Genomic DNA, 20056 nt, shown 5'->3' with positions numbered 1-20056 from the left:
CGACAAGAACCTGCGGGAGGACGGCGAGAAGGCGGCGCGGGAGGTGAAGCTGCTGCTGCTGGGTAAGACCCCCCGGGCCCCACCCCCGGGCCCCCCATCTTGGCTTCCTCACCCGGCTCGGCCCGGCCCTGCCGGAACCGGGCGGCCTCGCCGCCTCCGCCCCGCGCAGCCCCGAGGCGATTCTGGGTACCAGCGCTGGGAGTGCCCCGCCCCGGGGATCCCCCATGAGTGAGATGCTGGCCCCAGCCCAGGCTTCGGGTTCTCCCCACAGTGAGCTGTCGGCTCCATCTCGGGCCCCGGGGATGTCCCCGGGAGCGGGGGGCCTGCCCCGCCCCAGGCTTCCGGGTTTCCCCCCCCCCCCGCGGTGAATGGGGCAGCAGGCCTTGGGATTTCCCCCCCAGGACTCGGGTGTTGACCCCATCCCAGGTTCCAGGCATCCCCCCGGGAGTGGGGTGTTGATCCCATCCCAGGTCCCAGGGATCCCCCCCGGGAGTGAGGTGTTGATCCAATCCGAGATCCCAGGGATTCCCTCCAGAAGTGGGTTACTGATCCCATCCCAGCTCCCACGGCTCGCCCCCAGGAATGGGATGTTGACCCCATTCCAGCTCCCAGTGTTTCCTGCCCCCCAGGAGTGGGGTGTTGACCCCATCCTGGCTTCCAGGGTTTCCCCCAGGAGTGGAGCACTGTACCCACAGCAGACCCTGGGGATGCCCTCCATAATGGTGTTCTTTCCCCCCCCCTCTGCGAGCAGGATGCCAGCCCCATTCTAGGCTTTGGGGATCCCCGTGGCAGTGGGGTGCTGGCCCTGCAGCAAGCCTTGGGTGCTCCTCAGGAGCAGGTGCCACCCCATCCTGGGCTGTGGGATTCCCATTGTGGTACTGTCCTCCCAACCGGTCAGTGTCCAGCCTGGGCATATCCCTTTGGGACACAGGTGGGGTCATCCCCACCCTTGTATTGGATGCCCCCCTCCCTCCCCCTAGCAACGGTCCTGCAAGCTCGGGCACCCTATTCCACCTGCCCAGCATCCCTGGGCTCCTCCGTGGGCTCCTCTCACTCTGCCCTCCGGCTGTGGTGGAGGTAACAGGGCTGACAGGCACCTACTGCCCCATGCCTTCCCCACTGGAGCACTGGGACAGGCCCAAGCCTCTCTGTTACCCTTCCCTCTCCGTGGGGGTCTGGGGGGCTTGGGCCACTGCCTGCCATGGGCAGGGCCCCCCACAGCCCACGGGCTCTCTGCCCCACGGCCACTTGATTTTGGTTCCGATAACGGGCCGCTTTCGCTCTTCAAAGCACCCTGGTGATGCTCCCATGGGCGTTCACAGCCCTGCCCTGTGCCTGCGGGCAAGGCAGCCACTTCGTTATTTTAATTTATTATTTCTCTTAATGACTCCCAGTTGGGCTTTTTATTCCCTTTACGAAATTCCCAGGGAGAGCCTCACTCCAGGTGCGAGGCTCCCATGGCACCGTGGGGCAGTGGGACGGGCAGAGGGATCCCCGACAGAAAATGTCTTTGGGCTCATCTGCTGTCTGCAGAGGAAGCTGCCAGCAGCAGGAAGTCACGCTGAAATCCGGCAGGCCTTTATTTGCTCAACCCCTGCCTGCCTTGAGAAATACGTAATTAACGCCTCAAAACGCTCCTTTATCAGAGTGCGTTGCTTTTTTCATTTTATTTTATTTTGATTTTCTTTGACTTGGCATGAGCAGTGCTGGCAGCAAAACCCATCTTGGGGATATTGGGAGGGAGTCTGTGCTGTCTGGGGGGCTCGATGGTTGGGCAAACTCACTGCCCTGCTTTTTTCTGTGGAGGGGAGAGTGAGGGGAGTGAAACCCCATGGGATTTGTGGGATGGTGGAGAAGGGTGGAGAAGCACGTGGTAGCTCTTTGCCGTGAGCTGTTCCTGTGCTGGCCTTGCTGCTGGCTCTGTTCCTCTCAGACCACTGCCTGGTGGGAGGTAATGAGGATGTAGCTGGCTGAGGGGGTTTGGCACCTCCAGCCTCGGGAGGCTCCTGGGACCATCCAGGACTGTCCAGGCAGTGTCACCCTGGTGCTGTCAGCTCTGGGTGCCCAGGTTGGGGGGGCCCATCCAGTTGGTGCTGAGCATCATGGGGGAGCAGCTGGGGGCTCGCTGGGGGACAAGGATCATGGTGTAGGCTGACTGGCTGACAGCCCTTTCCCGGCTCTTGCTCTGTCCTGAAGTGGAGGCAGGAGGAGGAAGAGGATGTCCGTGCTCCCTTCTGCTGGGGCCGGTGTTTACGAGCGGCATTTCTGATCTCAGCTGCTTTCTAAAGCCAAAAATAGAGCAAAATGGCCCTTCTTGTACATTTAAAAAAAAATTTCTTCCCTGTGCAGCTGTTCAGGTGTCAATAGCACCAGAGCCCTGGGTCAGTGCTGCCCATTTCCGAGCCGAGCCACGGCCGGAAAATCCTCCCGAGCCAGCAGGGAGCAGCTGGGCAGGTGGGGCCAGCACTGCCCCCCTGGGGGCTGCTGCTTGTGACATGTCCCCTCTGTGAGGTGGGACCACAGTGATGGGGGGTGCTTCTACCTCCCTGCTGTTCACCCTTCCTATGGCTTATTTTTTTTCCCCATGGTCAGGGGAAGCTTTGAGGGGACCTGAGGCTTCACGTGCTTTTCGATGAGCACCACAGCTCCTCGTCCCTCTCAGCAAGACAGAGCTCCAGGGTCCTCCATGAGGGCTGCAGCCCTCCCGCCTCCTCCAGGAAAAGGGAGGGAAAAACTAAAGAGAAAAACGGCTTCACCCTTTGTGCTGCATCAACCTGTGGCATGAAGAGGAGATGCCTCTTCCAAGCATGGCATGATTTTTTGCTGGCAACTTGTGGTGTCCCACAGCCGAGCTTTGAAGCTGGGGTACCGCAGTCAGGCAGGGCACGGTGTGAGTGGAAGTCACCGGTCTCGGTGTGTGGTGATGGCATCGGGAGCATCGGAGCACGGAGGGCTTGGGGCTGACTGCTGCAGCTGCCTCAGATCTGTGCTGTGCTCTGTATGTGGCCGTGAGCTGCCTCCTACCTTTCCTCTGCCGTGGTGGGTGAGCTGCAGAGGGATGGACACGCTGCCAGTGCAGTGGGGGCAGGCAGGACCCCCAGTGGCACATGGCTCTGCAGGCATGGGCACAGCACCGCTCCTGCTGTGGCACCTGTGGGTGCCTGCAGGTTTTCCTCTGCTGTTTGCCAGCTCTGGCAAACTGAGTGTGGGCTGGATAGTTTGAAGCTTCAGTCTCTGATGGGGAGAAGACTCAGATGAAGCAATATCCCTCAAACAAAGAATGTTCCCCTCCCTGCCACTGGAAACCAGAAGTCTCCCACGGTTTTGGTGCTGGGAGAGGCCAGGAGCCACCACTGACACCCGAAAGCTCCAAATCTGGACCATCTGCCCCATAGTTCCAACAGCTCCTGGTGCCACTCTTGGCTCTTCGCCATCACCGGGACACAAAGCCCTACAGTCACTGGCTGTTTCTGCTGGGCAGCAGTGTTCTGACCAACCCACCTCCTTGCCTGTGGGAACTGGGATGCTCCCAGGGGGATGCAGCGTTGGCAGCAGGCAAGCGATCACTGTGCTCAAAGCCCCTTATTCCTTATCTTTGGAGGATTAGGAAAGTAAAGGATTTCTCAGTTGTTAGAGGTGGGGAAGGTGCTGCTGGGTTGATTACGTTGATCTCCAGGGGTTTGCTGTAGGTGCAGACCCTGGGATGAGGACACTGCCCTCGCTGGGGTGGTGGCACCAGGGTACGTCACGCAGGAGCTGCCTGTACCAGATCCTGCCTGGGACAGACTGTGGCCGGGTAGGGCTCAGAAGCAGCTATTTTTTTTTTTGGGCTTGCATAAAAATAGAGGAAGGGAGGGACCAGCTGTGACTTTCAGAGGTTGCGTGGCCCCAGCACTGCCCTGGGTTCTGTGTGAGCTGCCTACTTTGCTGTGCTTTGTCCTGTCTTGGGGGTTGTTTCTGTCCCCACTCCTTCCTCAGCCCTGGGTGTTGGAGGGGGTTGAATCCTCCCTTCAGTGGGGACACTGAGAGCCCCAGTGCTGTTTTTTGCCGTGGGCTGGGAGGTGTCACAGTGGGGGGACCAGGGAGGAGCTCAATGCTGTTACATCCAGAGGGATCTGACATCCAGCCCCCTGGAGCTGGTGTATGGGCTTGGGATGGGTTGGGATGGGATGGGTCACTACAGTCACCCACTGGTGACGCCCTAGGGGCTGGCAGCTGCCCTCTGCTCCAAGATGAACACTTAGGCTTTGCTCAGGGAAAACAGCAGGCTTATGTGGATATGTTTAACATATACCTTTACATATGTACATTAGAAATGCATTTTATATTTTAAATTTTGTGTGTGTGTATATATATGCATCTTTTTTGTATGAAGCAATATATACATTGATTTATACGTATCAAAAAGCACACATACATACACACACACATATATATATATATTGCTGCACCTATATATATATATATGTAGCTTTATGGAAGAAGGTGTCCCATGGTCTGAGCCTACCTGGGACCAGGATCAGGGTGTCCCCAAGTGCTGTTGCTGTAACCAGGGCTGGCCTGGCCTTTCTGCAGCCACCGGGTTTCCTGCTCCAGGCCGGAGCGCGGGTTTCCGGGCCGGAGACTGGTTGAATCACCGGAGCTGGGGGAGCTGAGTAATTCTCCATCCCGCTGGTGGAGAACCCAGCCGGGCGGATTGGGGTGCCGGCAGCATCCTGGCTGTGCCAGAGGGTGAGCCCCCATCCCGTCAGGACGGGATGGACAGGATAATGGCACCCAGGCCTGGGGGCATGTGCTAGCAGTGGTGGGGGGGAGAGGGACCATGCTCTGTCCATGGCAGGGGCAGAAACAGAGCAGCAAAGTTTCAGGATTCCTGAAAAAAGCCCAGCACAAGGATAGTTTTGTCCAGCTTGTGAACACCGGCGGTCCTTGTTGGCAACAGGGGTGCATTTTCCATGCTCCCCCTGGGAAACCATCGCCAGCCCACCTCCTCCCTGTGTGCCCTGAGCATCCTTCCTGCTGCAAATTTATTTCTATTTTATTTATTTTTGTGGGTGTTTCTTTTGCATCTCTATCAGCTGCCTTGGGCAGGGGGTCTTCACCCCCCAATTTTTTGAGGTCCTGCCTGAGGACGTGGCATTCCACCAGCCAGCGATGCACAGGCTCCTTCTGGGAAGCGGCCAGCCCTTTGCTGGAATGGGATGGCCCTTGGGAAAAACGCCCTATGTCACTGTGGGGTTTTAAAAAAATGTGATTATTTTTACAGCAATTTTCCGTCTATTTTGGGTAGGAAGGAAAATGTCGAGGGGAATCTTTTTTCGTTTTAAGTTTTTGAGTCTTTAGGGTAACTCTGCTTTTAACACACCCCTTTGTCAGTCCCGTTTGATGGTGGGGACCCCACAGGTGCTGAGAAGGGTGGGCTCTGCAGCCATCCCTCTGTCTTGCCATCCATCTGTCCTGCGAGGAAATGGATTGGTGGGTTTGTCCAGAGCTAAAACCCATCTGTAAATCCATGCTCAAGTAATAGCTGCTGTTTGCCAGGCTGGGAAAGCTTGCCGGGACAGCAGCAGGGGATGGGCCTCCGGGTGCTGGGGATGGGGATGGCTCTGGACCTGCTGGCAGATTGAAGTCCAGCTTTTCCCCCATCATGAAAATTTTCCAGCTATGCATTGCTTCCATCTATGCCTGAATATTTGAAAGAATGGTGCTGTGTGGAAAAATGGAAAATCCCCTCGCGGTGATGCGGGGTGAGGTGGACCTGAAACCTGTGGCCAGCTCCTAAAATACAGGGATTACATATGTGCTGCCCAGAACTATGCACATGTATTGCACTAAATATCTGCTGCCCAGAAAGCATCGTAAATCATGGGCTGCAAAATATATATGTTGGCTCAATAAAGTTTTTGCCAGTGGATTAGCAGGGAGTTCTGGAGCCAAGCAGCTGCTTGCTTATTTTAAATTTTTGAAGATTATTTTTAACAAAAAAAGGAGGAAATGAGCCCGAGAGAGAGCTCTCCTCCTGTTTTTGCCAGGCGCTGCCCTGGGAACAAGCACTGTCTGCAGAGAGGCAGGGCTGGAGGAAACGCAGCCGTGGGGTCAGCCCACGGTGGGGGGGGTCTCCATCCCCCCCCAGTGCCGGCACAGGGGTCCAGAGCTCCTCTGACACTGCCTTGTCCTGCCTGGGCTGGGCTGGAGGGTGGAAGCTGGCGGTTGGCATCCGGCCCAGGAATTGTTTTGGGGCTGAATGGGCGGCAGCTGGGGTTTTCCGGGGATTGGAAACCCTTCCCCTCTGCCACACTCATCGAGGGGGCTGGGGAGGGTCCCCTGCGTGGGGACGGGGGGCTGTTAATTCCGATTCAAATTCCTGCTCACTGCAAGTGTTCAATCTCTTGTGCTGGGCAAGCTCCTGGTGGCAGGCAGAGGTGCTGACTTGGAACATGGCTGCTTTCCTCAGGGAGCAAGGAAGGAGCCGGGAGATGTGGGGGAAGTTTGCAAGGAAATAGCCATCCTCGGTGATGGTCACCCTGTGATTGTCACCCTGCTGGGGGAAGGCAGGAGGCCCCGGCGGGGTTGTTCCCTCCTGGCAGGGAGAAAATGTCAGGCAGGGTCAGACAGGGGAGGAGCCAGGGACAGCTGTCTGGCACCTCACCTCAAGGATGCTGATAAGCCGGGTTCTTGCTTGCCACGTGCCTCAGTTTCCCTGTCCAGGCACCCGCTGAGGAAGGATTGGGTGAATGCCGCTGGCTCTGGCCACTGGACCCAGCGGTATGGGATGGTGTTAGAAACCAGAGGTATTTAATGGAAAAAATGAAGGGCTATGCCGAGTCCTTCCCCCCTGCTCCCAGCTCCAGGCAGGAGTTGCCAGCACTGACCACGAGCACTGGGCTGCGCCGGGTGCCGCGTCAGCATCCTGTGAGGGTGCCAGGGGAGGATGGGTCAGAGAGCCCCTGCTGTGCTGAACAGTGACCTCTGAGCTGAGCAGAGCCCCTCCCTTGGCACGTACAGCATGGGAACTGTGGAGCAGAGTGCTCGTGGTGATAAATACAGGATCTCTATAGCCTCAGTATGGCCTGAGCACTGCCCACAGTGATGTCCCTGGGGGTGCATACCTGTCACCTAAGTGGTGTTCAGGCTGGGGACATGAGCAGGAGTTTGTTCCCTGCTGCCATGTCTCAGCTGGCATGATGGGCCCTGTTTTTCCCAGTTAATTTTAGCATAATCTGCTTTTTTTTTTCTTAATTTTTTTTAACCTCCTCTGTAATCTCTGCCCCCTCTGTGGCCATGCTGGCACAGGTCTGCCTGGAGCCTCCTGTAAAGGCAGCTCCGTGGCCAAGGGCAGACCTGGGGGGACCTGCAAAAAGGGCTGTGAGAGGATGCAGGGATGGATTTAGCTTGGGAGATCGTCTGGGATTTGCACCTGGAGGCAGGGACCCAGCCAAAGGGGCCTCATCCTGCTGGGGGTCCTGGCACAAGATCAGCCAGGCACTCATCCATCTCGTGACACTCCCTGCACAGAGGAGACAAGGGACATGCACTGCCCCTTTCAGCTTCCCCTTTTGGCTTCCCCTTTCTTGCAGCCGGGGTGACTTTGCTTCTTCCCTGCCCCAGCCTGTGGAGGGAGGGCTGGGCCGAGCTGCACGTTGCCTGCGTGGAGTGATGTCCCTAGGGGGGACAGGGTGGAGGAAGGAGAACCTTAGACACCCTGTCTGTCTCACTGAACTCACAGAACCCTGCGTTTCGATGCTGAGAAACAAAACGACCCCAAAAGCCATTGGCTTTCCCTGCTAGCAGCCACCTCCGCAGCAGGTTAGGGCACAGGACCCGGCAGGCTGGGAAGTGCTTGCTATTTAAGAACCAACCTGGGGGCGGCTGAGCCCGCTGGGATCACTTGAGCTGGCTGGTGGAGGTGGCAACTTCTTCCTGAGTTCCCTGCCTGTACCTTGTGGCACAAGCATCCCTGCATCCTGGCCTCTGCTGGCTCCAGCTGCGGATATGCAGCAGGGCTGGTGCTCCATTGTCCCCCAGAACAGAGGGGATGTGGCAGCTACGTTCAGGTTCTGCCTGGAGATGGGATGGCAGGTCATGGACAGATCTTGGCCCCCTTGTCATGGGGAGTCCCCAGGTTCAGCCAAAGCCAGGATTGCCTAGTCACATGCTAGGACTGTGGGGAAGATGTTAGTGTGTTGATGCCGTTTTCCTGGCCCAGAACAGGTGTCATTTCTTCCCTTGGGATCTACTGCGAGGGCCCTCCAGGCTCCTTTTGTTCCCTCTTTCTTGGTCCTGATGTTTCCAGTGGTCATCCAGTCATCTGCTCTGGCCAATGCTGCTTCTCCCATGGCTGAGGCACCTGCTGCATTCCTTCTGTGGGCTGGGGGGGTGTCCCAGTAGGGTAGGGGTTCCTGGCTTTGGACAAGACCTCACCCCTTCTCATTTCTCCATAGGTGCTGGTGAGTCTGGGAAGAGCACCATCGTCAAACAGATGAAGTGAGTGGTCCCTGCACTGTCACTGTGGCTGACACTGCTCAGGCTTCAGCCACAGGCTCCAAAAACAGTGGCTGACAGGGAAAGCTCCCCATTGGTGTTGCCACAGAGCACGGGTGGGGAGCAGCACCCTGGGGTACCCCACAAAGGGCTGACCTTGCCTGTGTCTCTTCCCTGCCCCAGGATCATCCATGAGGATGGCTACTCAGAGGAGGAGTGCCGGCAGTATAAAGCTGTGGTCTACAGCAACACCATCCAGTCCATCATGGCTATCATCAAGGCGATGGGGAACCTGCAGATTGACTTTGGAGACTCCTCCAGAGCGGTGGGTGCCCTCTTGCTCCCACTGTGCCTGGCAGGGATGGGGGTTCTTGGGGGCTAAAACAGATGTGCCCAAAACTGGACTAGGGTTAAAGGTGGCTCAGCTCAAGCCCTGCTGTTCCCCAGTGGGCTCCCATCAGGTCCTTTGGGGCAGAGTGAGCTTTGGTAAGTCCATGCCAATGCTGAAGCTGTTTTATCCCTGCAGGATGATGCTCGACAGCTGTTTGCACTCTCCTCCACTGCTGAGGAGCAGGGCGTCATGCCGGAGGACCTGGCCAACGTCATCCGGAGGCTGTGGGCTGACAATGGGGTCCAGGCTTGTTTCAACCGCTCCCGGGAGTACCAGCTGAACGACTCTGCTGCCTAGTGAGTACCCCCTCCTCTGCCCCAGCTCAGCTGAGCCCTGTGAGCCACGGTGCTCTTATCAAGCAGCAGAAAATCCCCCCAGGGGCTGCTGTTCACCATCACCAGGCTTAGGGGCTGGTGCTGCCACTTCCCGCATGGTGCTGAGGCTGAGCCGGAGCGGAACTGGGAAGGCGGATGTTTCGAAAGCTGTTTCCTTCTCTGGCAGGGTGCTGTGTACCCTGGGAGGGGGGGCACTGGGACATCCCCCTCCTTCCACTGCTCTGTCCCCACTGCCCTTCTCCAGGAGATGCTCTCCACTGGCTCCCCACTCATGAGCATAGCCAGGGTCCTGCCCATCCTCGTCACCCTTTATGGGCCATCAAGGCAAGAAAAATTCCCAAGGAAAGCCTTGGGGACACTTAGGTCTGAAGAGGATGAGTAGGATGTTCAAGAAGCTTTTCTTTTTCTTTTTAACTGTTTCTATACAGAAAGATTTGGCATTACGCTCATGCATTACCCAGCAAATTGGTGTCTAAGTAGATAAATTGCTGCATCTGGTTGGGTTTATCCTTGAAGAGATTAATAAATAAATTAATCTGCCTAATGTACCATTGCTGGAGAGGGTGACACAGCTGAGTCTGTGTTCAGCTTGCACAGTGCCCTCCTACCCTCTCCACCCAGACCCCTCATGTCAAAGCAATGTGGAAGGAGATCATGGTGTGCCAAGAACACCCCACCAAGCATGGCCTTGCCTAGGATCCTGCATGCTTGGGACTCGCTGCCGTCCCAGGGCAAGTGGTTTCCCCAGCCATCCCCCATGCGTGGCACAGTCGGGTCCCTCTTTTGCACTGAGGTCACTGTGGGGAAGAGATTGTAGGAAAGCTCCTGGCAAGCACCAAACCTGGAGAAGCTCCTGTCAGCTCTTTCCCCCAGCACCCGCAGCTTTCACTTCCTCCTCACAGGCACACACCCCCACCTTCCCCAGCCCCTGTCTGCTCAGCCCCATAACTCTGCAGCCAGCGCTGGCATTTCTGTGGCGGCGGGTGCTGGTTTGGGAGCTCAGGACACCCGGCAGGTGCCAGGCAGCTCACACACACACTTGGAGCAGGTGTATCTGCACAGTGTCTGCCAATTGCCTGTCGCTGTCAGTGCCGTTATGGAGCATTTAGCACATGGTGGGGGGTTGGACAACCATTAATTAGGAGCACCTTCAAGCTGTCGCTCCAGCCTTTTGCCAGCCCTGTGGAGTTGCCTGCATAGTGGCCAATCCGTTGCCCATCTCACAGGGATGGTGATGTGCCCACGGTGCTGCTGGAACAGGACAGCCTGGGGATGAGGAACCCTGTGTCCTGCCCAGGACATAGCCCACCTGTGCCCCAGCTCTCTGCAGCACAGCAGCCCCCATCCTCTTCCTTCTCTGCCTCTTGGGGTTCCACGAGTTTGGGGTGCCCGGGTGGCGCTCACCAGCACCCCGGGGCTTGATGCAATGTCCAAGAGCCTGTGGTGCTGCACAGGGCCCTGCTGTGGCACTTCCTGTTTTTTGTCAGCCAGACGCCGTGTGTGTTTCCGGCTGTTTTTGAGCTGCTCTGCGGCAGTAACGTGCAGGTTCCCCACCCTCACACCCACAGCAGGGTCCTGGGGCACCTCCAGCTCTGGCCCTGCCCTGACATGCTGCAGGGTTTCCCAGGTGCTGGCGAGTGGCCGTGCTACAGTTGGAGCCAAGGATCCCTATGGCCTCACGGGCTGTAATCTGGCTTTCACCAGATTACAGGGCCACAAATGCCTTAATTAAGACAAGCCTAATTTGCTTAAAGGAGCCCTTTTGTAGTAACCCAATTAAAACAATGTGAGCTGGAGAAATCAAGACCTGCCTTGATCCCCCTGGCAGCCCTCATCAGTCCTGGTGGGTGTTGCACACTGGGGACCCGTCCGCCACCTCTGCCGGGACCCTGTGGGCAGCAGGGCAGGCAGTGCTCCATGGAGGGGCTCGGGATGGCTGCAGCCCCCCACGGCACTGCTCCCTGTCTCTCTGGCCTCCCGCCTCCTGCTTCCTCCCAGGACGCCGTCCCTTTGTGTTTTTGACTATAAATGGCACGGCGCCATCGATTGTTTCCGCCGGCACTGCGGCTGGTTGCCATAGCACTGAATATTTTCCTCTTGCCATTTCCCCCCCGTGCAAACGGCCAAGGGAACGGGGCGAGCCCCCCAGTCCCGGCTGCATCCTCTGCCTGGCTCCCAGTGCCAGCACACTGCTCCCCAGTCCCTCGCTCGTGTGTGTCCCGTGTCATCCTGGCCACTGGTGTCCTGCCCTGCCTGTGTCCGGCAGGGACATGGGGTGACCCCACGGTGCACATGGTGCCCCTGCTGTGCATTCCAGCTTGGCACTGCCCACCCTGAATGAACAATGCTGGGAGATGGACAGGGGACCCTGGGCCAGTGTGGGGATGTCCCTTGGAATCTAGGTGGGTCGTGCCCCACGGTCCAGGTCCCACATCACCTCTTTGTCCCCAGCTACCTGAATGACCTGGAGAGGATAGCCCGTGCTGACTACATCCCCACCCAGCAGGATGTGCTGCGCACCAGGGTGAAGACCACAGGCATTGTGGAAACCCACTTCACCTTTAAGGACCTGCACTTCAAGTATGTCTGACCCCTTTCCCTTTTGCCTTTTTGAGAGCAAAAAGAACCCTTCCTCCCCGTGCTGGGTTGGATTGTGGGTGCACACTGCATGCACTGAGTTCCCCCCACCTCCTGGTTTGCTCATGGCGGGAACTGCTGCCTCAGAGAGCGGAAACCGCTGAAATAGCTGGAACAGCCTCAAAAACACTTCACAGAGCTCAGTGGGTGGATCCATGCTCTGGGGAGGAGGGGACAGGGGAAGGCATCCCTCCTCCCGCTGCCGTGACGCTGCTTCCGCCACAGGAAGAGCTCTGGGCAGGAGCTGGGGTCTCAGGGTCAGGCCCTGGCCCTGCTGCCTGCTGGCACCCCGTGGTTGCTTTCCACTGAAAGCCCACAGGAAATAATCAGGGCTCCGGTTTCCGAGGCAAAAAGCTGCCATTGTCCACATCCCGGGGGATTTAGTCCCATGGCAACAGAGCTGATGTCAGAAAGATCTGATGGGGTCCTCTCTGAATGCAGGGGGCTCTCAGGGACCCCGATGCCACCCTGGTGGGATGGAGACACTAGGTCGCACATTGCCAGGGCAGCGCGTGGCAGTGGGGGTGGTCCGAGGGGGATGCAGCATGTCCTGGTGGGGAAGCCTTCCCACCAGCCAGGCAGTTGGCAGTGGACATGGCAGTGGATGTGGAATGCTACTGCTGGGCTCTTCTCCGTGGAGGCAGGGCATCCTCTGCTGCCCAGATGGTGCATCGGGATCATCCCTGCGCTGTTGTGGTGCCGCAATCCTGCTGAGCCCACAGGCACTTGGCTCCCCTTGGGCCAAGGTCTCTGGCAAAGCCCTGCTGTGCCTGCTCTGGAGCAGGTCTCTTGGGAAAATGACACTGACACCCCCTGGGAAAGGTGGCCTGATCCTGCCCCAGCTCACGTCAGGGATTTGCTTCGGCTGGGAAATGAGCCTGGACACTGTCCTGGCAACGGGAACAGGGGCAGATCCTCAGTACTGGCAAAATCCCTGGGGCAGAGGCACTGTGCTGTGCCTGCACCAGTGCTGCTGCTGCTCCAGGCAGCTGGGAACACTGAGGCAGGGAATGGGGTGAGGGCAGTGGGGCCGGGAGCTGCCATCCATCCCTGCATCGCCTCCCTGCCGCAGGATGTTCGACGTGGGTGGCCAGCGCTCGGAACGGAAGAAGTGGATCCACTGCTTCGAGGGGGTGACAGCCATCATTTTCTGTGTGGCCCTGAGTGCCTATGACCTGGTGCTGGCTGAAGATGAGGAGATGGTGAGTCATGGGGATGGAACCAGCGCTATGAGCTGTCCCCTCCTTGGGGGGCTGAGGGAGCAGCCCCTTCTCTGGTGGCCACCAGTGCCCTGGCCAGTGTGGCCCAAGCCTTGCAGGCCATTGACATCCCCTGCCCAGGCAGGCAGGAGCGTGGGGAGCAGTGGGGTGGGTGCTGCCTGAGGGTCCCTGCCTGGCTCATGCTGCCATCTCCCCTACCAGAACCGGATGCATGAGAGCATGAAGCTGTTCGACAGCATCTGCAATAACAAGTGGTTCACAGACACGTCCATCATCCTCTTCCTCAACAAGAAGGACCTCTTTGAGGAGAAGATTGTGCACAGCTCCCTCACCATCTGCTTCCCCGAGTACACAGGTACCACTGGGACTCTCAGTGCCCCCTGCCCTCCTGGCAGGGGCAGTGGGCGGTGTCTTGCCCCAGGCAGGGTAGCAGGAGGTGCTGGGGACAGAGATGGTGTCTCCCCTGTGCCCAAGGTTGGGGCAGCAACTGGGGTGTGGTGGTGTTTGGGGTGCCCTGGGAGATGGGAGATGTGGGGGGGACACAACACGAGGGGCAGCTGCCCTGAGGGAGGTTATCTGAAGCTCACTCTGCCTCTGGAGCCTCAATTTGGCAACAGGACTGGCTGTGCAGGGCCGAGCCAAGCCCAAACCCTTTGACGGCTGTGGGCAACTGTGGGGCAGCCCAGTGTCTCTTCTTCCCCAGGGGCCAACAAGTACGATGAGGCAGCCAGCTACATCCAGAGCAAGTTTGAGGACCTGAACAAGCGAAAGGACACCAAGGAGATCTACACCCACTTCACCTGTGCCACAGACACCAAGAACGTGCAGTTCGTCTTTGATGCCGTCACTGACGTCATCATCAAAAACAACCTGAAGGACTGTGGTCTCTTCTGAGGGCAGCGCTGCCCAGGTGGGTGGTGGTCTCAGTGGTGGCTCCCCTAATGGGATGGTCATAGACCATCCTCCAGGGATGGGCTGGGCACAGCCTGCCAGCTGTAGGCTGCCCTGTCCCCCGGCCCTCCCCTGCTCACAACCTCTCTCCCCTAGGAGCTGCAAAGGAAGGACCACGCCATCTCCCACTCCTGCTTCTCTTCGGATTCATCCCTCCGCCCCCACCCCATAAAGAGACTTTTTGAGTGCCAGCACGGTGGCAGGGCCCATGTACCCCCTGCTGCACGAGCTTGCCCCCCACCTTTTGTCCTCCTCCTCGCCGGCGTCGCCCTTCCAGGGAAGACAAGGTTTTAATCTTGGTTTGTACCCCCTGAACCGTTCCAGCCCCCACTTCATTCACTCCGAGCCCTGGCGCTCTCACTGTTTACATTGCAAGTGTTGGTGGCACGGGGGGCACACCTTGGGGATGCCCATCCAGCCACAAACACGACCGATGACATTCCTTTTAGTAAACCAGAAAAGAAAGAAGAAAGAAAAAAAAAAAAAAAAAAAACAACAAAACCAAACCCAAAACCATGCAAAAAAAAACCCACACCACACCAGTTGGGGCCAGGTTACCTTTTAAAGAAACCTTTTTACCAAACTATTTAAAAGCATCAAGTGCTACGTGGTGGCGGCATCCTCCGTGGCCAGCCCACCCCCCAACCGCGTGCCTTGGGGGGGAGGGTCTGCACCCCACCCCGCCTCGCTGCCCCCATCCCGACAGGCAGCTCAGGCAGGAGGGTGGGCAGGGGGTGCTGCCCACTGCCTCTATCCCCCCCCTCTTTCTAAGCCTAGTTTTTAGGGCTAGCTGTTGCGTTGGGCGAGGAGAGCCCGCTGTACAGAGCAGAGCCCGCTGTACAGAGCGGCCCCCGCTGTCCCCCCCAGCCCAGGGGGGACCCTCCAGCCGGTGCCTGCGGCCTCGCTTTTCCCACAGGATGTTTTACCGAATTGTTCACATGGTTTGAAATAATAAAATGTAGAAAGGAAAAAAGAAAGAGAAAAATTACATATACCGAAACGCCCTGTGTGACATGGGAGTGGGCAGGGGGGCTTCACCTCTATGGGAGTGGCTGGGGTCATCCCCGGGGGTGGGAGAGGGTCACAAATTAGGCTGACATCCCCCTGGGGTTGTGGGAGGTGAGGGCAGTGGTGGGACCCTGGGGGGTGTAGCCTGGATGCTGCTGCAGGGCTGAGCCCCACCCCGAGGGGCTGTGGGTTGGGGGGGAACAAACAGATGATCATCCCCTGGCTCTGCAGTGCCAGGATGGTGGCACCGAGGGAGCCCCAGTATCACACAGTCCCTGGGGGACCCCCAGTGCCCAGGAACAGCCAGTGACCTGTATCCCAGCACCCCCAGCTTCAGAGGGCACCCAGGACCCCCCAGCACCTCTCAGCTCCAAGGGGTACCAGGGACTCCCAGCACCAAGGGGCACCCAGAAACCCCCCAGTTTCCCCCGTGCCAAGGGTCATCTGGGGACCCCCAGCACCTCTCAGCTCTAAAGGGAACCCAGGGACACCCCAGGATCCCTCAAATACCTAGGGACACCCAGGACCCCCAAACACCCCTCTTCTGCAAGGGGTACTCAAGGACCCTCAGCACCCAAGGGAACCCCAGTACCCCACAGCTCTGAGGGCTACCCAGGGACCTGCAGCACCCAAAAGTATCCAGCGCCCTGTAGCATCCAGGGTCGCCCAGGTACCCGCAGGACCTCGAGCCCCGGAGATGCCCAGCAGAACTGGGGGCCCCACAGTGCTGACTGGTGGGAGAGTTGGTGGGGAGTGGGAGTGAGATTGTGTCCTTCTCACGCCCCTCCCCTCTTCACCAGGTGTGGCTTTGGAGCTGAGCAGGTCAAATCCTGGGGGTTTGGGACAAGAGGAGATGGTTGTGGAGGTGGGATGGGAGCAGCAGCGGGGCTGGGCCCCAGGAGAGGGGCTGCAGGGCTGGGGCTCAGAACAGCCCGCAGTCCTTGAGGTTCTCCTTGATGATGATGTCAGTGACGGCGTCGAAGACGAACTTGACGTTCTCGGTATCGGTGGCGCAGGTCATGTGGGAGTAGATCTCCTTCACGTCCCGCCGCATGTTCAGCTCCAGGAACTGCAGCTTGATGTAGTTGCCCGCATCGTCGTAGGTGTTGGGACCTGGTGGCAGTGAGCGGGGGTCCCCTCCCAGGATGGTGTCTCCCCCCAGGGTGCCGGCCCAGCATCACCCAGTACTCCCTCGGGTGGGCAAACCTTGCGTGGTCCCTCAGCAAGGCTCATGTGGCACCACTTGCATGGGATGCTGAGGACACCTGGTGGGGGACTCCTGCGAGGTGGTGGCACCCGACCCTCCACCAGCACCCCACTACCACCAGTCACTGCTGCACTCACCATCATAGTCGGGGAAGCAGATGCTGAGATGGGCCTTCTTGATCTTCTCCAGGAAGACGTCCTTCTTGTTGAGGAAGAGGACGATGGAGGTGGTGGCGAAGTAGCGATGGTTGCAGATGCTGTTGAAGAGGTGCAGGCTCTCGTGCATGCGGTTCTGTGGACGGACACAGCCCCATGGTGATGCCCACATCATGATGGAGACAAAGCAGAGAGGGTGTGAGGTGGTGAGCCTTCCTCACCACTTCATCATCCTCCACCAGGACCATGTCGTAGGCGCTGAGGGCCGCGATGAAGATGATGCAGGTCACCCCCTCAAAGCAGTGGATCCACTTCTTTCGCTCTGAGCGCTGTCCGCCCACATCGAACATCCTGGGCAGGACAAGGGAGGGTCAGCATCCCCCACTCCCTGCCCAGCCCCTGGCACCAGCCCTCCCTGGGGGCCTGGCCCCCACCTGAAATTGAGGTCTTTGAAGGAGAACTGGGTCTCGATGATGCCGGTTGTCTTGACACGGGAACGCAGCACGTCCTGTTCTGTGGGGACGTAGCCGGGGGTCACCAGGCGCTCCAGGTCTGACAGGTAGCTGGCCAGGCACGTGGTGGGCATGAGACATGGGTTGGAACCCCCCTGATGCCTCCTCCACCCGTACTCCCCGACCCCACGTACTAGCCCGCAGAGTCATTGAGCTGGTACTCGGAGGCGCGGTCGAAGCAGGCTTGGATGCCCGAGTCCTTCCAGAGCCGCCCGATGATTTCTGACATCTCCTTGGGCATGGTCCCTTCCTCGATGGTGTCCGAGAGGTGCAGCAGCTTACGGGCATCATCCTACAAGGGAGAGGGGTTCAGTGGGGCCTGGGGGCTGGGGAGAACCCCTGCCCAGCAGGGAATGCTCCTCACCTGGCGAGCCGTGTCCCCGTACTGGATGCTGAGGGTGGTCATGGCCCGCACGATGGCCAGCATGGACTGGAGTGTGTTGCTGTAGATGATGGCGATGAACTCCAGGCATTCCTCCAGCGAGTAACCGTCCTGGTGGATGATCCTGGCCGGGGAAGATCACAGGCATGGGGCTGAGCTGGGTGCCATGGAGCTGAGCCACACGATGGATGCACCCCACGGCTGTGGCATGGGGTGGAGTCAGGCGCAGTGGGATGGGGCACCCCATGGCTGCAGTGTGGGATGGGGCACCCCATGGCTGCAGCGTGGGACAGACACCTTCCAGTGACCCCCCCTTGGCACTTACTTCATCTGCTTGACGATGGTGCTCTTCCCGGACTCCCCTGCTCCTGAGGGGACAAAACACGGGTCACAGTGGTGCCCATGCCTTGGGCACTCCCAGCTGGGCCCCGTGCTGGCCCACTGGGAATCCTGGTGCCTGACATGGCTGCGGGCACAGTGGATTTTGCCAGGTCCACAGCTCAGGGTGTGCAGGGGGATTACCAGTGGCATTAACAATGGTGCCAGTGGCATTAAGGTAAGGCTGAGCTGCTGCGTCTAATGGGATCTGCAGCGGATCAGCCAGGGACACTCTCAGGAGCCCAAGGGAGGGGTTGGGGACATGGTGGCATTGCAACCCCACCACCCACCACACAATGCCCCAAACCTGTGGATGTGTCATGGGCCAGACTGTGAGAACAGTGATGTCACCCATGGCCCCACCACATACACGACACCCCAGTCCTCAGGCACCACTGGGGGACTGGGAAGGACTGGGAGGGACACATAGGACAAGGGGGCTTTAGGGACAGACACAGGGTGATGGTATAGGCTGCATGGGGGTCTCTAGGAGGGTGGGGCAGGGGTGCTGACGGGGTGGGGTGCTGGTAGGTAGTGTTGGTGAAGGCTCTTAAGATAGGTTGGTTGGGGTTGGGGGTCCTGGGAGTGGGGGGATATTAGGTGGGCTGGTTGGGTCCAGGGATACATGGAAACCAGGGGATCTTAGGGTGGATCTTAGGATCTTAGGATCTCATCTCCTTGTTGAGCTGGTCTGTTGCATTTGGGGTGCCTGGTAGGGGGTGTTGAGCAAGTTGTGATGAGCTAGCTTAGGGGATCCTGGGAATGGGGGGGCTGTTGGGGTGGCTGATTGGGTTTGGGGTGCTGAGGGAGAGAGGAAAACATTGGGTGGGCTTTCGGGGGTGAGTGGTTGGTTTCAGCAGTGCTATGGGGTTCAGAGGACTGCTAGAGTGGGCTGACTGGGTTTAGGGGTGCTTAGGAGCAGGGGCCTGGGGAATGTTGGACTGGTTGGGTTTAGAGTGGGGTCAGGGAAACTTTGGGTGGTTTATTGGGGAGGGGTTGGTTGTTTTTAGGGATGCCTGGGAATGGGAGGCTGTTGGGGGCACTCCTGGGTTGTGCTGGTTTGGTTTAAAGGTGCTGGAGGCACCAGGGAAATATTGGGTGGGCTCTTGAGATGGGGAGGTAGGGTTTAGGGCTGCCTGAGAATGGGGGTGATGTTGGGGTGGGCTGCTTGGTTTTAAGGGTCCTGGGTGAATCAGGGGAGTGTTGAGTGAACTGTGAGGGTGGGCTGCTTGGGTTTGGGGGTCCATCCAAGGGCCAAGGGAATGCTGGATTGGCTGGTTGGGTTTGGGGGCAGCTGTGGGGTGTGCTGGTTGGGTTGAGGGGTGCTGGTTGGGTTGAGGGGTGCTGGTAGGGTCCAGGGGTGGACTGGGTGGGCTGCTAGGGTAAGATGCACAAAGGATAGGTACGTCCCGCAGGGTATTGTCTCCCCCTTACCCAGCAGCAGCAGCTTGACCGTCCTGGCATCCTTCTCAGCATCTTCCTTGAGCTTCTTCTCCAGCTCTCGGGAATGCTTCTCCTCGGCACTGGCCCCGGCTCCCATCCTCAGCCCCGCGGCCCTGTGCTTCACCACCCGCTCCTTGGAGGTCAGCACCAAGATGGGCAACGAGCTCCAGCCCCCCGCCGCCTCCAGCGCTCGCTCCCGGTGCCCGCCGCGGCCACCGCCACCACCGTCCACCCGGTGTGCCACAAGGACGGGGCCAAGGTCACGGGGAGCCGCCTTCCGGGGGGCTGCGCTCAGCACCCGGGGCTTAAGCTGCCCCCCCCGATAAACCCCCTTCAATCTGCAGCGGGCTGAGCTCAGCAATCCCGTGGTTCCCGGTGTCAGCGCTTCTGCCGAGGGGGCCCAGCCCGACCAGCCCCCGGCTTTGCCTCCACCCTGGGGCTGGGGCAGTGACCTGGCCACCCTGAGGATGTGGGACCCCTACCCAGCTCCAGCTCTGCTGTGGACCCCAGGGGTTTGGAACTGGGGACTGGGATGGTGTGTCTGCTGGGGTCTGGTCACAGTGGGAGTAAATGTCCCCTTTGTCCCCATCTCTTCTGGTCATCCACCCTGCTCTGGACCAGTGCCCACTGTCCCACCCCAGTAAGCCATCCCAGTGTCCCCAGGGGCACTCCCCACAGTGATAGAAGGTCAGCCTCAGTCACCACACCCTGTGTCTCCAGGAACCCTTCCAGAACCCTCCACTAATGTCCCCATGCCTCCCGGGTTCACTTCTTAGTGCACCCAGGCACCCACCAGTGCACTCCCAGTGCCACCATGCCAGCTCAGTGTAACCTCCGCAGCGTCCCCAGGCCTTCCAGCAACACCTGCACAACACCCGCATACCCTCCCCAAGGTTTCCAAAGCCCTCCCAGTAACACTCCCCAGTGACTACAGAAGAAATCCCAGTGTCCCCAAG

The 20056-nt window shown here is 58.8% G+C and overlaps 2 protein-coding genes across 2 annotated transcripts; one reads left to right on the top strand and one right to left on the bottom strand.

Annotated features, from left to right (window-relative positions):
- The first annotated feature begins 6 nt into the window (after nucleotides 1-6).
- GNAI2 (G protein subunit alpha i2) lies at nucleotides 7-14495 on the top strand. Its single transcript, XM_042020012.1, has 9 exons — nucleotides 7-62; nucleotides 8442-8484; nucleotides 8665-8806; nucleotides 9008-9168; nucleotides 11659-11787; nucleotides 12917-13046; nucleotides 13266-13419; nucleotides 13768-13974; nucleotides 14112-14495. The coding sequence occupies exons 2-8, from the start codon at nucleotides 8480-8482 to the stop codon at nucleotides 13956-13958; spliced, it is 912 nt and encodes a 303-aa protein (XP_041875946.1). The 5' UTR covers nucleotides 7-62; nucleotides 8442-8479; the 3' UTR covers nucleotides 13959-13974; nucleotides 14112-14495.
- A 63-nt stretch (nucleotides 14496-14558) lies between these two features.
- Nucleotides 14559-19348, bottom strand: GNAT1 (G protein subunit alpha transducin 1). Its single transcript, XM_042020001.1, has 8 exons — nucleotides 19092-19348; nucleotides 17605-17647; nucleotides 17262-17403; nucleotides 17032-17189; nucleotides 16820-16948; nucleotides 16607-16736; nucleotides 16368-16521; nucleotides 14559-16136 (listed from the first exon to the last, which is right to left on the bottom strand). The coding sequence occupies exons 1-8, from the start codon at nucleotides 19195-19197 to the stop codon at nucleotides 15946-15948; spliced, it is 1053 nt and encodes a 350-aa protein (XP_041875935.1). The 5' UTR covers nucleotides 19198-19348; the 3' UTR covers nucleotides 14559-15945.
- Between the last annotated feature and the right edge of the window lie 708 nt (nucleotides 19349-20056).

The sequence above is a fragment of the Corvus kubaryi genome, unplaced genomic scaffold (genome assembly GCF_017639235.1).
Source record: "Corvus kubaryi isolate FWS band 111438036 unplaced genomic scaffold, C.kubaryi_AGA036_p1.0 124, whole genome shotgun sequence".
Taxonomy (NCBI): domain Eukaryota; kingdom Metazoa; phylum Chordata; class Aves; order Passeriformes; family Corvidae; genus Corvus; species Corvus kubaryi.
This window is presented reverse-complemented; position numbering and strand designations above follow the sequence as displayed.

Bases quoted from the DNA above. Each gene is read 5' to 3' on its own strand.
- GNAI2 (XM_042020012.1), top strand. The intron at 11,788-12,916 runs GTATGTCTGACC...TCCCTGCCGCAG, and splicing joins TTTAAGGACCTGCACTTCAA to GATGTTCGACGTGGGTGGCC. The intron at 13,047-13,265 runs GTGAGTCATGGG...CTCCCCTACCAG, and splicing joins TGGCTGAAGATGAGGAGATG to AACCGGATGCATGAGAGCAT.
- GNAT1 (XM_042020001.1), bottom strand. From the start codon at position 19,197: ATGGGAGCCGGGGCCAGTGCCGAGGAGAAGCATTCCCGAGAGCTGGAG. The intron at 17,190-17,261 runs GTGAGGAGCATT...TCTCCCTTGTAG, and splicing joins ACGGGGACACGGCTCGCCAG to GATGATGCCCGTAAGCTGCT. The intron at 16,949-17,031 runs GTACGTGGGGTC...GTGCCTGGCCAG, and splicing joins CTCAATGACTCTGCGGGCTA to CTACCTGTCAGACCTGGAGC.